Source organism: Cyclopterus lumpus, chromosome 8, assembly GCF_009769545.1.
Source record: "Cyclopterus lumpus isolate fCycLum1 chromosome 8, fCycLum1.pri, whole genome shotgun sequence".
Lineage (NCBI taxonomy): Eukaryota > Metazoa > Chordata > Actinopteri > Perciformes > Cyclopteridae > Cyclopterus > Cyclopterus lumpus.
The window spans coordinates 6,701,230-6,714,047 of NC_046973.1; the positions used below are offsets into that span (position 1 = coordinate 6,701,230).

The following is a 12,818-nucleotide window of genomic DNA, read 5'->3' on the forward strand; positions in this document are numbered from 1 at the left end:
CCTCTCACAGCTCCGACAGGCACTATTCTATGACTAAGGAACATTTCCTTGAACAAATCTGCTAAATGATCCCTTTGCCAAAAAACAGATGAATACAATAAATTTAGCTCATCTTTAACGTAAAAAACAAAACACACACAAACAAACCGGACAGTTTCACATCATACAGTATCTCGATGTACATTTACTTTGTTTTGCAGTCCAGCAGCTAAAGACAAAATATGTAACAACAGTAAAAAAAAAAATATATATATCCCATATCTCAGGCTCCCATAACTGGTTAATGTCAAATAAGTGTTCTTGTATGTTTTAGTCCCATTTACTTCAAATGACGCGTTCTTCACATTATGGTCAACCATCTCCTCAATGCATTTACAGCCATGCGGGTCCCTCTGTGGAGGGAAATATCAGACATAAATATCTACACACACACACACACACACACACACACACACACATTTGAGAGATTGCAGTGTCATTTGGTTCATATTAGATGATCCCCAGGGGATGAACCCCGTTCATGATCCCCTGACCTTTCATCTCACACCATCAGGTCAAAATTAAAATTCAGTTTATGACCAAGTATCCGCAAAACTCATGACATTCCCAAGAGCCTCAGCTGTACTTTGTGTTCAGTGCTGAGCGAATGTTCAAAAAGCCTTTGCTTTCCATTCATTTCAGCTCAGTATAAAAATCAACTTGCAGACTTGAAACAGGTTTTACTAAAGATGTAAGTGCATATTGTGTATGTAGAGGGCAGTACAACATACTGTCGTGAAACAAAGAAAATGTTCAGTTAATAGCTGAAACATACGAACAACACTCATTAGTATGCACACAGTTTGACCTCTGCTCTCTCAAGCTGTCACAGCTCACATGTTATTGCTTCATTATGGACATAAGCAGCAGCAACGGGCCTGAAAAAGAGCAGAACTCTGGTAGGCAGGCGTCTGTGGTGACGAGAGAAAAGCTTTAGGCACTGACAAAAGGAGAAGGGCTTGACCCTTGAAAAGACCAGGTTTCCACTTCCCATCATTCCTTGTCCTCTGTGCTCGCACAGTTGTGCAGTCTTTTAAGGTGCTTCCAGTCGGCCTCGCTCTCGCAGCGCTCCACTCCGCTGAAGAACTTCTTGATGAGAGCTTTGGCTTCCGCTTTAACTGGAAACAGAGACCAGCGTTAGAGGAGTCCAACGCAGAGCGCAGGCTTCAGATCATTTGTCCCCCGCTTACCTAGGATTTTCCCCCGACTCCGCCCCTCCGCGAGAAGGTGAGATAAGTAGCGGGCGAAGGACTTAAACAACACCTGCAGCGAAAGAAAAACAAGAGCTGAGATTTCATCTCACACGTCATTCTCATCTCTGCAAACAGGAAGTGATATTTGTGTCTCTCACCTTGTTGGCAAACTTTCCCTTTGTGTAGAAGGGGTCCAGGTAGCGGACCACGATATCAGCTGCTTCCTTTAGCGTCACAGGCTCGGGCGGCTCGTTGACGGGCAGCAGGGCCCTCTCCTGCACGTCGGGGTTGAAGGTCACTTTTCTGTCTGTGGGGCGGTTGCGCTTCGCCGGAGGAGACGACCCTCTGTCCGCTTTCATATCATCTGTGAACTGGACACACACACACACGCATACCATGAGCCCCTGAGGGGGAGATCAATGATAGGATTGGATAGGAAACGGTCACTTACCCCTTCGGTGAGAGGGGGGTTCTCTTCTTTCTCTGGTTTGTTTTGTCTGTGTGAGCGGTACAAAAATATATGTTATTAAGACACTTTTCCATCAACCGTTTTCCTAAAATGGTGCATTTAGGGCGTCTTACTCTGCGGTGGACTTGATGTTCTCTTCAGATGAGTCTGGAAGCCACTGCAGCTCCAACGTCTCCGTCATATCCATTTCCTCCTCTTCGTTATCATCCTCATCGTGTATAACTATCACTTCTCTTTTACTTTCCTTTTGGATCAGGTCCCGAGTCTCCACAGGACTGATCTCCATGTCTTCCCCAGTGACGGGCGAGTGTTCCTGATTGCTTTCTTGAGCGACCACCACCGCGGTGTGAGACAGCGCTGCATCGAGTCCCCTCGGCGTCTCCGCCTCCTCTGCGCTTTTCTCTATCGTTTCCTTCTTCGCAAAATACTGGGAAATGTTGCGGGAGCTCTTTGCCGCCTCGGCTAATTTCTGCTGCTTCTTGCTCACGGGTCGACCCGCCTTCGTCGGGCTGTCGAGGGCGGCGGCGACAGCATTCGCTCTGGCTCTGACGGACGACGTTACCGCCAAAGACGCATCGGCGCTCGCCTCTCCGGAGCCTGCGGAGCTGTCGTTGTAAAACCCGCCGCTCTCCGTCCACTTGTTGGACAACGTGTCCGACATGGAGGCCTTCAGCAGCTCCTTAGCAGTCTGGAAGGGGTCGGACGACCCTCTCAGGCCTGCTCCTACTCGCTTACGCTTCATCTGGAGGGGTAATGCAAAAAGAGTTCATATCTGACTACGATGAAGCCATAAATAATCCACAATAACTGCTGGGTGAAGTGTGAGGTAAAGTGAAACTCACAGAGTAGATCTCAGATGCAGATGTGAACCCCTGCTGCTCCTCAGGAATGGAGCAGGAAGACGACGAAGGCGTCTCCTCTTTGAGTTTGGTCTCATTTTCACTGCTGCTGTCAGTCTTGACACCGTCTCCCTTTTCTCCAGGTGCTGCTTTCTTCAACTCCGATACCTTTAGAAAGAACATGTGTCATTATACCTTCCTTAAAGCCACCGAGGATGCTTTGACAGGCAGAGCGGTTCGAAGCTACCTTCTTCAGGACAGCAGCTTTGTACAAGTTGGAAGACTTGGTGCTCTTGAAGACCTTGTGTTCAATATCGGCTGCTAGAGACCGGGTTTCACTGCAGAGAGACGGAAGAGACATGAAAGTCAATGTAGAGCGACTCTGGGGAAGGAAGGTTAGAAAGTTCACAATGTGTATGTATGAATGCATCTGCAGAATTACTTGAGTGCGTCTCCTGCCCCCTGGTGGCCATATACAGCTTCCTGCAAGAGGCACAGGCAGTGCTCTCGGGCCTGAAATAGAATATTGGGTTCGTAAAATTCAAACTGAAACTAGAAGGAGGAACAAAGCTACTGATGTTACATATATATATATATTTTTTTTAAATTTATTTTGTTTATCTCGTTTAAAAAGACATTTAATAGAAAAGTTTGCAGGATGGAAACTTTCTGCAGTCCCATTCTTTTCTTCAGGAGTGTGTCTTCATATCACTCAGCCGAAACATTGGCTCTGCCGCCCGTTTTCACACCACATGACACACGAGTCACTGAATTCATGCACACGTGTTAATGAGCGCAGCAGTTATGAGGAATGTGTCTGCAGCGTCCGAGTACCTTCACAGTGAGTCTGGGGATCCTCTGGCTGCTGGCCTCTATGAGTGGGCAGTCAGCGTCTACACAGCGGGACACACGGGTTACATGACCGTGCAGGCCAGCCTGGATATATGTGTTCACGATTACTTTATGTATATTTACCTGGAGGAACAAAGTTGCCCCTCTGAGCCTCTGTTGTCTAAAGAAACATGAGAGAGACAGAAGTTATTCACTCACACTGGTACTACATTTAATACATCTCTCTCTCTAAAAATGCCCCAAAAATAGTAAAATGAGTAAATAAATGAATAATAAATGTATCTTTTCACACCGTGTTGGCTTTAAACCGCAGCTGATTCCAATAGTGAATTTTCACAGCAGCATAAATAGGCTGTTGGGTCAAATATTTATATTTAAAGCTCAATCAAGAACTAATATGAATCTTAGTTTCCTAAGATTACATTGCAAAGTCTTTTGACTTTTTAATACGTTATTTTCTTTATATTATATTATTTTTTACCAATTGTATTTAATTATCGTTAGTATATGTTATATTGTCATCAGACTGTCTGGTTTGTTATGCGTGTTATTTTGCCTGTATTATATAAATAAATAAAACATAAAATAAGGATTCTTCCAGAGAATACTTTTAATCCCCTTTACAAACTAATCTCAGTATGATCAAAATGTTCCAAACAGTGATCTACTTTGGCTTTAGCCATCTACAAAGTGTGTAAGGGATTAGTATTAAATTACCAAAATATGTTTTGTGGGTGGAATAGTCCATAAACCGCTTAGCTCCAACTACATGAAGAGATTTAAATTTTGAATGACGTGTTATCGGCGTGACGATGCCTCCTTCCCATAAAAAAACCCGTATAATCCTTTTTTTGTCGTTTATGTCCGTTTCTTTCTACTACTTTACGACGGTGACATTCCTGCTTTTATTAATGTTTTAAACTGGACGAGCTCCGCTTTGACCTGCTGACAAATTGTTTTACTTCAATTTTGCGCCAAATTCCACTAAACATGTGGAAGCCATTTCCCACAATCCTGACTTTCCATGGGCTCCACAGCCGCTGGCAACAGCTGGCGAGCAGACGCACAAAGACACACAACAAAGTTGCTCTTCTAGTTGTATAAAATATAGGTTTCTAAAACAGGTTTGTGTGTTCGTCACTATGACTCACCACCTTCCGTATGTTCATCTGCTGCTTGAAGAGGTCTGTAAAATGCTTTTTCCTCTTTGAGCCGCCATCTTCTTCACCACTACTGGCGCCCTCTTCGTCAAACCTGCAACGTGTGATGTCAGTGTCAATCTCAAGGCTCGCCGCTACTTTACGCTACAAAGGTCACTGAGGTCGCCCTGCCTTTCAAAGCCGTAGCCCTTCCTCCCTCCTTCGTAAAGGCCTCGCTGGAAGCCGAACGGTCCGGGGGCCTCTTGGCTCTGCGCTTCAGTCTTGGTGCTGAGGACCGCCGCCCGCTCCAGCTGGGCGCGCACAGCTTTGGGGTTGCGGCAGTAGTCGCAAGCACCGGCGCAGTTCGGCGTCTGGTCCCCAAAGAACTTGGAGATGGTCGCATGGCGACAACTGGTGGAAAGATGGGAGACACCACTTGTGAAAACTAGATCTATGTAAAGAGAGGATTGTGATACTTCACCTACCTTCACAAATTTCCATTTAGTTTTTTTGTTCAGTTTCATCATTTAGCTGTTTGTTGTCCCCATTCTTGTCTAAAAGTAGTTGCCACTGAGGGCAACCAAAGGCAGAGAATTGGTTGTCAACCTGGCAACTGTTACTGTCGAGCCCTGTATTGCTCCACACAGGCTGAAGTTGGTTACGAATCAGAGTCTGCATTTACAAGGTTGAGCCGGAGGATGTTTTTGAGCTCACAGCAAACATCTCTCCGTTATTCAGAGCATCTAGAGCACAATTGATCTATTAGCTTTTATGTAACCGTCACACATTACTGTGATCAATATTTAGTGTGTCAGAGGACAGAGCTAATAGACAGAGTTATAAACTATAGTATTCAGTACTTCATGTACTGATAAACAAGAACACATTCAAGAAATCTTGATATAAATAAATACATTTCAGGGTTTTTGAGCACAATACAGTTATTATCAGTTGTTTTTAGAAAAAGACCTCACGCTTGAGTGTCAAATCAGGGATTATGTAATCCACACACACACACACACACACACACACACACACACACGATGGGAAACAGCCATCAACATACTAACTAGCAGGCTGGAAACGGGAACCAGCCATGAAGGAGGTGGGGAAAGGCAGAGCAGGAAAACAAAGACTCTGAAGCAACAGTCACTCCCAGGGAGGACAAAGAGAGCGAGCAGCCTCTCAGGCAGAGGCGCATTAAGTAAGGCGCACAGCAGATCACTTCTCCGCGAGCAGACACCAAGAACAACAAGCCCGAAGGACCAAAGAGGAGACACATTAGGAGGAGCATGTGTCACCTCACTTCTCCTTCACTCCACATGCAGAGCATCATCACGACTCCTCCTCACCTTGATCTCAACCGGACTGCTCACCTCCGTCTGCTCGTGACGTACTGAACGCTTCAACAACAAACCAACGCGCTGACGAATACGACAACTCAGCAGGTGACTCCCTCAGAGGAGACATGTCCTCCTCCTCATCAACTGGTCTGCTTACAGAAGTAATTCAGTCCGAGCTGCGCTGAGCGTGTGAACACGACGACGGAGACTTTCACAGGTAAGTGTTTTCTATTGTGAGCGTGAGTGTGTGAGCGACGCACCAGAGGAAAGCTCCATGTTGAGAAGAATGTGAGGAATGTGTTCAGAAATGCAGACTTGCTCGGTGTGAACATACATCTGGACGTTTTAAAACTAACGCCAATGGGACTTTACCAGCAGGATGTCTGAGTCACTTTTCTCTATCTGATCGCATCTAAACAAACCCTCAAAGTCTGAGTTTGATCATTAAAAGAGCAAAGTCAGATTGAACGGCAAAGTTTCATATATTTTTGTCTGCAGATTCAAATGGTTTCAAGAATGAATTTAATATTCAAAACTGGACGCAAACAGGATCTAAAATCAACACCCACAAAGCACTGACTGTGCAGAAATGTCCTCCATCGGTGAGGGCCATCTGAAAACACCAACGCACTAATTACATAACGCTCTAAAGTGATAACAGCCTCTGGTTCGATATCCGCATGTTCCTAAATTCTCCAAATCATCTTTCATCCAAATTCTGCTCCACTAAAATTAGCACAAAGTGGACGTTGTAACTGCACCAAATGGCATGAAAAACATTCAGCAGCACTGAAGAGCATTTGGTGCGCAGTAGAACAGTCCTGTAAATGCACCTTTCCGTCATGAAGGTTATAAGTTTGTGTTTGTGTTTTATAGAGGCTTTATAGAGGCGTTGATTCAGCTTCATGGCTGTGTTGTTTACGGCCACTTTGCTAGAAGGCATAGAAACGCAAAGACGGGGAACAGCTTGCCTAGCAAGACCTGCCTACCTGCAAGCTCGGTCATAGAAATATGTAGATAGACACATCTTCTCATCTAATTCTCGACAAGAACTAATGAAACGTATGTCAACAGTGCAATCGACTCCTCAATACAGTGTTTGTATTATTTCGTCTTTGTTGGCATTGTGTTTTATAATGCAATCCAAAACCAGCAAAGAGCTGAGCCCACAGGCCGTCACACCCAGAGGCCTTTCGTTTACTTTAGACCACACTAACACAGGCGGGTAAATCACGTATCACTTGGAGCGCTACACAACACATCAAACACATTGAACAAAATGAAACCTTGAGAGAGAGACGAATCCTTCCTTTGTTACTGTATGTTGTGTCACAGAGAGCCCGACAGGGGTTAACCTGTTGGTTATTGTGAACACCACAAACCACCACCCACCTGTTGTCACTACACTGGTGAACTGACTCACTCTTGGCTAGAAAAACTATGCGTGACATGAATAGTAAAACTCCTCCCACTTTCTCTTAAAAAGGGAACCCTTTAATTACATTACATTACATGTCATTTAGCTAACGCTTTTATCCAAAGCGACTTACAATAAGTGCATTAAACCATGAGTCCAAACTCAGAACAACAAGAATCAAGCAAGTACAATTTCGTCAATAAAGTTAAACTACAAAGTGCTATCAATAAGAGCCATTTAAGTGCTACTAAAGTGCTACTACGGCGCTACCTTCCCTATTCGAAAAAAATATGTGTTTTTAGTTTGCGACGGAAGATGTAGAGACTTTCTGCTGTCCTGATGTCAATGGGGAGCTCGTTCCACCAATGAGGAGCCAGCACAGCAAACAGTCGTGACTTTGTTGAGTGTTTAGCTCGACGTGACGGAGCTACAAGCCGATTGGCAGAAGTCGAGCGAAGTGAACGAGTTGGGGTGTGAGGTTAGACCATGTCCTGGATGTAGACCGGACCCGATCTGTTCGCAGTACGGTACGCAAGTACCAATGTTTTGAAGCGGATGCGGGCGGCCACCAGTAACCAGTGATCGCAGATAAAAAGCTGAACGGTGTGTGCTTGTGTTAAACAAACCAGCAATGTGGTCTCACCCACTCAGGCTTGTAAAGCAACAGGAGCCACATCCTGAAGACTGAACTCAGGCAAACAAATGAGACACTGTGTAAACCAAATCCAAGCATGACTTTTCCACTGTAAATGCCTCTTTAGGATGGATGCCAGAGAGGAGACGCTGAACATCCTGAGGAACATATGGGTCAAGCTGCAGGGTCTTCCAAACGCTGGCCCTGTGGAGCTGGGAGCTTTCTTTGTCATCTTAACCTTCATCTGTGAGTCTCCGCTCTCTTTCACTACACATTTCTCTCCATTTCTTTCAAATGGCTCATGATGCCGTTGTTATCTGCTCTCCTGCAGTGGTGGTCCTGCTCATGACAGCGCTGACCTGCGTGACCAGCAGCTGCTGCTGCTGCTGCTGTCGCAAGGCAAAGATGAAGAGATCGAAAATTTGAGCAAAACAGGACGTGGTGCAAATGGTCCTCAAAAAACAACAAGAGGCTTGTTGTCGTTTAGTCAACAGACATTCAAGAGCTTTCAGAGGCACTAGAGTAGCCCAACCCTGGAACAACAAAACACCTGAAACATCATGGCGGGCTAACACACCCGCTGAAGCGGGAGAATCTACTTTCTTTGGAGCATCGCTGCGCTCTACAGAGGAACAACAACTCATCTGGCTCGAGGAAACCTGACGTGTCTTCAATAACGCAGGCTAATACAAGGAATATGAGCTATAAAAATGTGTAGGGCGATTAAAAAAAACTGCAGTGAGTTGCACAGATACGAATGGGGATAACTAAATGTTTTGTTAACATGTCATACTTAAGGAATGACAACTGGCAGTCAAAGTCACAGCTAACCTGTTTGTTTCGGTGTAAACAAATTAAGGTCCGTTTGCCCGGTTAGTGCAGTTTATTTGGGCTGATGTTAAAGCTGTCAATCAAACTACGGTCCGTGGACTCGGGCGCGGTTCGTTTGAGGTGGGAAAGCAGACAAACTCGCCACGGGATTTTGCGAAAGCACACACGGGATTCTAGCATGATTTCACATGCTAAACTACTAATAAATCCATCTGCTGATGGTGAAATCGGTTATTTGTATTGATCTGTATCGGGCCATGTATATCACCTGTTAAAGCAAATATTCTGGTAAAAACAGTATCACGTGTGTACTTTGTCAGTTCTTTAAGTCCATCGCAGTGTGTGAGAGCGATCCCACAGGAATGACCCCAAATAATGAGTTCATAAGACGACTGCTATACACATCAGAGGCATTAGAACACCGCATGAACGTTAAGGCGGATCAATCAATGAGTTACCAGTCTGTCTGAATAATGTCCTGTTTACTCCTCTCGGTTTGCTTGTAAAAAGTTCGGATCAGAACGGAAATACAAAAATGTTTAGTTTGTTTCCTTCGTTCCAGACAAATGAACCGAACCTTTAGAGTTCCTTTTCAATCCTCAAAGTGTTCCTTGACATTCTTCACAACAAAGCTGAAAACACAGATCAAGTCTGCCCTCTGCTGTACACAAACTGAAATGGACTGGTTTTATTTTGAAAAGCACAGCATGCATGTAACAACAGTTATTTTTTAATGTATAAAACAGCATGTTATATTATGAGTGACTGACGGGTGGAGACATTACGTAATCATGTGATGCTTCGACGTCACTTTTGTACGCATTAAACAAAAAAAGGTGACGGGCGTGCATCGAATGCTTTACTTACGATTCTTGAGCACAGAACGACACCATGGCATCGAAGTCCTTGATGGACGCTTTGTCGGCCTCCTTTGCAGAGCCACGTTTCGCCTGCAGACAAGTTTACAAAGTGTTCACAAAACCCAGTTTCATACGAGCGTGTTACATTTTGAGCTCCTTATCGTTGTGCACACCTGTTTGCGGGCGAAATCCTTGCGGATGAGGAAGTTAATTTGCTCCTTGTCTTTCGGGGAGTAGTACGTGCGACAGGAGGAGGGCAGCCCGTCTCTCCCCGCTCGCCCAGACTCTTGGTAGTAACTCGCCAGTGACTTGGCGAGGTTCCAGTGAGCCACGAACCTGCAGGATTAACAAAAACATCAGCAAATGCAAACTTAAATTCTGGAGCCAATACAAAATGTTACATGAAAGCCTCATAGCCTCACCTGACATTGGCCTTGTCGACTCCCATGCCAAAGCTGATGGTGGCTACAATAACCAGCACCACCCCCTGCATCCACTCGGTCTGGACCTCTGTGCGATCTCCTGATCTGAGACCTGCAGGACAAAAACAGAAGTTGAGTTTTTCGAGAACAAATATTTTTTGTTTTCTAATTCTACAACCACATGGAGGAGAAACAGTCTAACCTGCGTGATACGGTTTGGCCGAGACTCCGAGCTTTGTCAGCTGGTGAGCCACTGTTTCACAGCCATCCCTGGTCCGACAGTACACAATCCCACAACCCTGTACATACATATTACACACAGCAGGTTAAAGAATCCAGGGCTCTTATTGTCATGTTCAATTGGAAACTATCAGCTAATATTGGGGTCATCACAGCCTACAGGATTTTTGACAGTTTAGAACGCTAGATCGGCACACATAAACATAATTTTGTATAACATTAACAAACATTCTACAAGGATCCTTTAAGCATGGTTTTCTCAAAATGACCACACACACTTGTAGTTTAAGTAGATCTAGAAGGATTGTTTTTCATTATTTTATCAGTCTATACATTGATTATTAGAAAATTGCTGCATATAAGGCTTTGCTTCAAATCTGCAAACTTAAAAAGGAACTTTTCTTGCATATCAGAATCCTGAAAGAAAAAGTATAGTGCTAACTGAAGGCTAACCACCACTATTCCATTTAGGTGTTTATGTTTCTATTCTTTCAAACAATACTGTGAACAATCAAGTTTTTGTGGCAGCAGATTCCAAAAATAAACAGTGGTGTAAATATATATATAAATAAATGAATTGTGATCTTTCATTCAGAAAAAGGGAGAAGCTCCACACAAACAATCCCAACCTGTCGATTAGAGACGCTGTCCACCGCCAGTGCCTCCTGAATAAAGGCGTAGAGGTGGGCGTAAGGGTTTGGCAGCAGCTCCCTGAAGATCACATCATAGTGCAAGTTATTGCGGAAGACAGGCGTAATGAAAGACTGTGGCGAGTGCAGATTCAGGGACCGAGCAATGTCCTGTTGTACATTCTTGGTCGCTGTTGCCGTCAGGGCCAAACAGGGAACCCCCGGCAAGCGTCCACGCAGCTTTCCCAGTTTGAGGTAGTCTGGCCTAAAGTCATGTCCCCACTGGGAGACGCAGTGAGCCTCGTCCACAGCCAGGTAAGACAGCAGGCCGCGAGAGACCAGGCCGGTCAGGCAGGGCTGGAACGAGGGAGAGGCCACCATCTCGGGAGTAATATAGAGCAGCTTCAGCTTGGGGCTGCTGCTCCCCAAGTCAGCCAGGATCAGATGGCGCTCGCCTGCTGCCAGCTTGGAGTTGATGGAACAGGCAGGGATGTTCAGACTCTTCAGGTGGTCCACTTGGTCCTGTGCAGACACAGGCACAGGCACAGACAGGGATTAACACAGAACTGAGGCCGCACACTGCACTGGAGGAGCCCAAACACAGACGGGGACTGACCTGAATGAGCGCGATTAGCGGGGATATAACCAGAGTAATGCCCTCAGCCATGACAGCAGGCAGCTGGTAACAGAGGGACTTTCCTGCTCCAGTCGGCATGCACACAAACACATCGACGTCACCTGCAGGGAGACAACACCAGTCACCATCGAGTCACACGCGCACCTCTCTCTGACAAGCAACGACATTCAAAGTGAGCCTCGTCTCCAAGTATGAACACGAATCGTCAGTTGGGTCGCTGTTGCTACGAGCCAGCTAGCGTCCGCTAATTAGCGCAGATAAACTAACGTTAGCACATCTTTGTTCGCTGCCTCACCTTTAACGGCTGCTTTGACGACATCTTCCTGTACTTTAGAGCGAAAGTTGTCAAACCCAAAGTGGGTTTTCAGAGCTTGTTTTATAGTTGCGGTTGTTGTTGTTGCCATCGTTTATCGCTCTTTAAAGGACTCATGTAAACCGTCGCTGGTGTCGTCGCACATCGATGACATCATTACAGTCCCGGAAAGTCTTCGACAGAAAAGAAAGTTGTTTTGAAATTCTGTATTTAGTAATTACATGTTATTTATTCGTATAAACAATTGTACTTTTATTTAAAACCAACAAAAAAAATGTATATGCGTATTTTTTTGGGTGGAAAGTTTTTTCTTTATATTTTGCTACGTTTAGTTAGAGCTCTCTGATTGGTCACACGTAGTGTTACTGTGTGCTCAGATCAACCTAGAGTGATACATCATACTTTTGATTATGTTTTGTATTTTTCATTTTTATCTACAAAGTAGTATGTAAATATAAATGTAGTGAACTAAATGCAGTACCTACACATTGTATTTAAGTACAATACTTGAGTAAATGTACTCAGTTGTTTTCCACCACTAGAGATATGCATCAACGAAGTGGAAGTCTTAAAACCATTGAAACAAGGTGTCAAGATGGTGGAACCCACCTTAAGGTTCTCCTCATGTGTTTGTTTCAGTGGTACATTATTCAAAGCATAATTCAATATATTTAGCACAAACTAACACTGGAGCTTTGGGGCCTCAGACCAGTGTGGTTGTAGTCCAGCCGTGTCTTGTGTTACATAGTGATCTCATTAAGTTAAAATCTTTCTTCTCAAATGTAAAACCTTTACCTCACCATTTTACAGTGTCACACAGTGTATGTGTCTCGACTTTTAATTGCTACTGAATGACTATTAGACTGTAATGTTTTAGATATCTTGTAAATCAGTTCATACACTTTTCCCTCCATATCAGCTCAACATGTTTGGAACTCTAAATAGAAAACAAAGTGTAAGA

General features: G+C 44.6%; 1 protein-coding gene and 1 long non-coding RNA gene across 3 annotated transcripts; one reads left to right on the forward strand and one right to left on the reverse strand.

The window, feature by feature from the left end:
- Nucleotides 1-98: 98 nt before the first annotated feature.
- recql5 (RecQ helicase-like 5) lies at nt 99-12,023 on the reverse strand. Of its 2 annotated transcripts, XM_034539111.1 has the most exons (20): nt 11,840-11,992; nt 11,524-11,645; nt 10,908-11,429; nt 10,241-10,337; nt 10,039-10,150; nt 9,790-9,952; nt 9,624-9,706; nt 4,724-4,942; nt 4,544-4,646; nt 3,516-3,552; nt 3,375-3,433; nt 2,983-3,053; nt 2,788-2,878; nt 2,544-2,708; nt 1,815-2,443; nt 1,684-1,729; nt 1,391-1,603; nt 1,230-1,302; nt 1,031-1,157; nt 99-392 (listed from the first exon to the last, which is right to left on the reverse strand). In XM_034539111.1, exons 1-19 carry the CDS (start codon nt 11,946-11,948, stop codon nt 1,033-1,035), a joined length of 3,039 nt encoding a protein of 1,012 aa, XP_034395002.1. In that variant the 5' UTR covers nt 11,949-11,992; the 3' UTR covers nt 99-392; nt 1,031-1,032. The 2 variants fall into 2 exon arrangements, with proteins under 2 accessions (XP_034395002.1, XP_034395001.1); XM_034539110.1 differs by having other exon boundaries at nt 99-1,157; nt 11,840-12,023.
- Nucleotides 5,980-9,053, forward strand: LOC117734832. The gene is made up of 3 exons (XR_004609825.1): nt 5,980-6,091; nt 8,053-8,171; nt 8,257-9,053. It is a non-coding gene; the product is annotated as an uncharacterized LOC117734832 (long non-coding RNA).
- Nucleotides 12,024-12,818: the final 795 nt, after the last annotated feature.

Excerpts from the sequence above, each read along its gene's own strand:
- recql5 (XM_034539110.1), bottom strand. The coding sequence starts at position 11,948 with ATGGCAACAACAACAACCGCAACTATAAAACAAGCTCTGAAAACCCAC. Across the intron at positions 9,953-10,038 it reads GTCGACAAGGCCAATGTCAG|GTTCGTGGCTCACTGGAACC; the intron begins GTGAGGCTATGA and ends TTAATCCTGCAG. Across the intron at positions 2,879-2,982 it reads GGGGCAGGAGACGCACTCAA|TGAAACCCGGTCTCTAGCAG; the intron begins GTAATTCTGCAG and ends GTCTCTCTGCAG.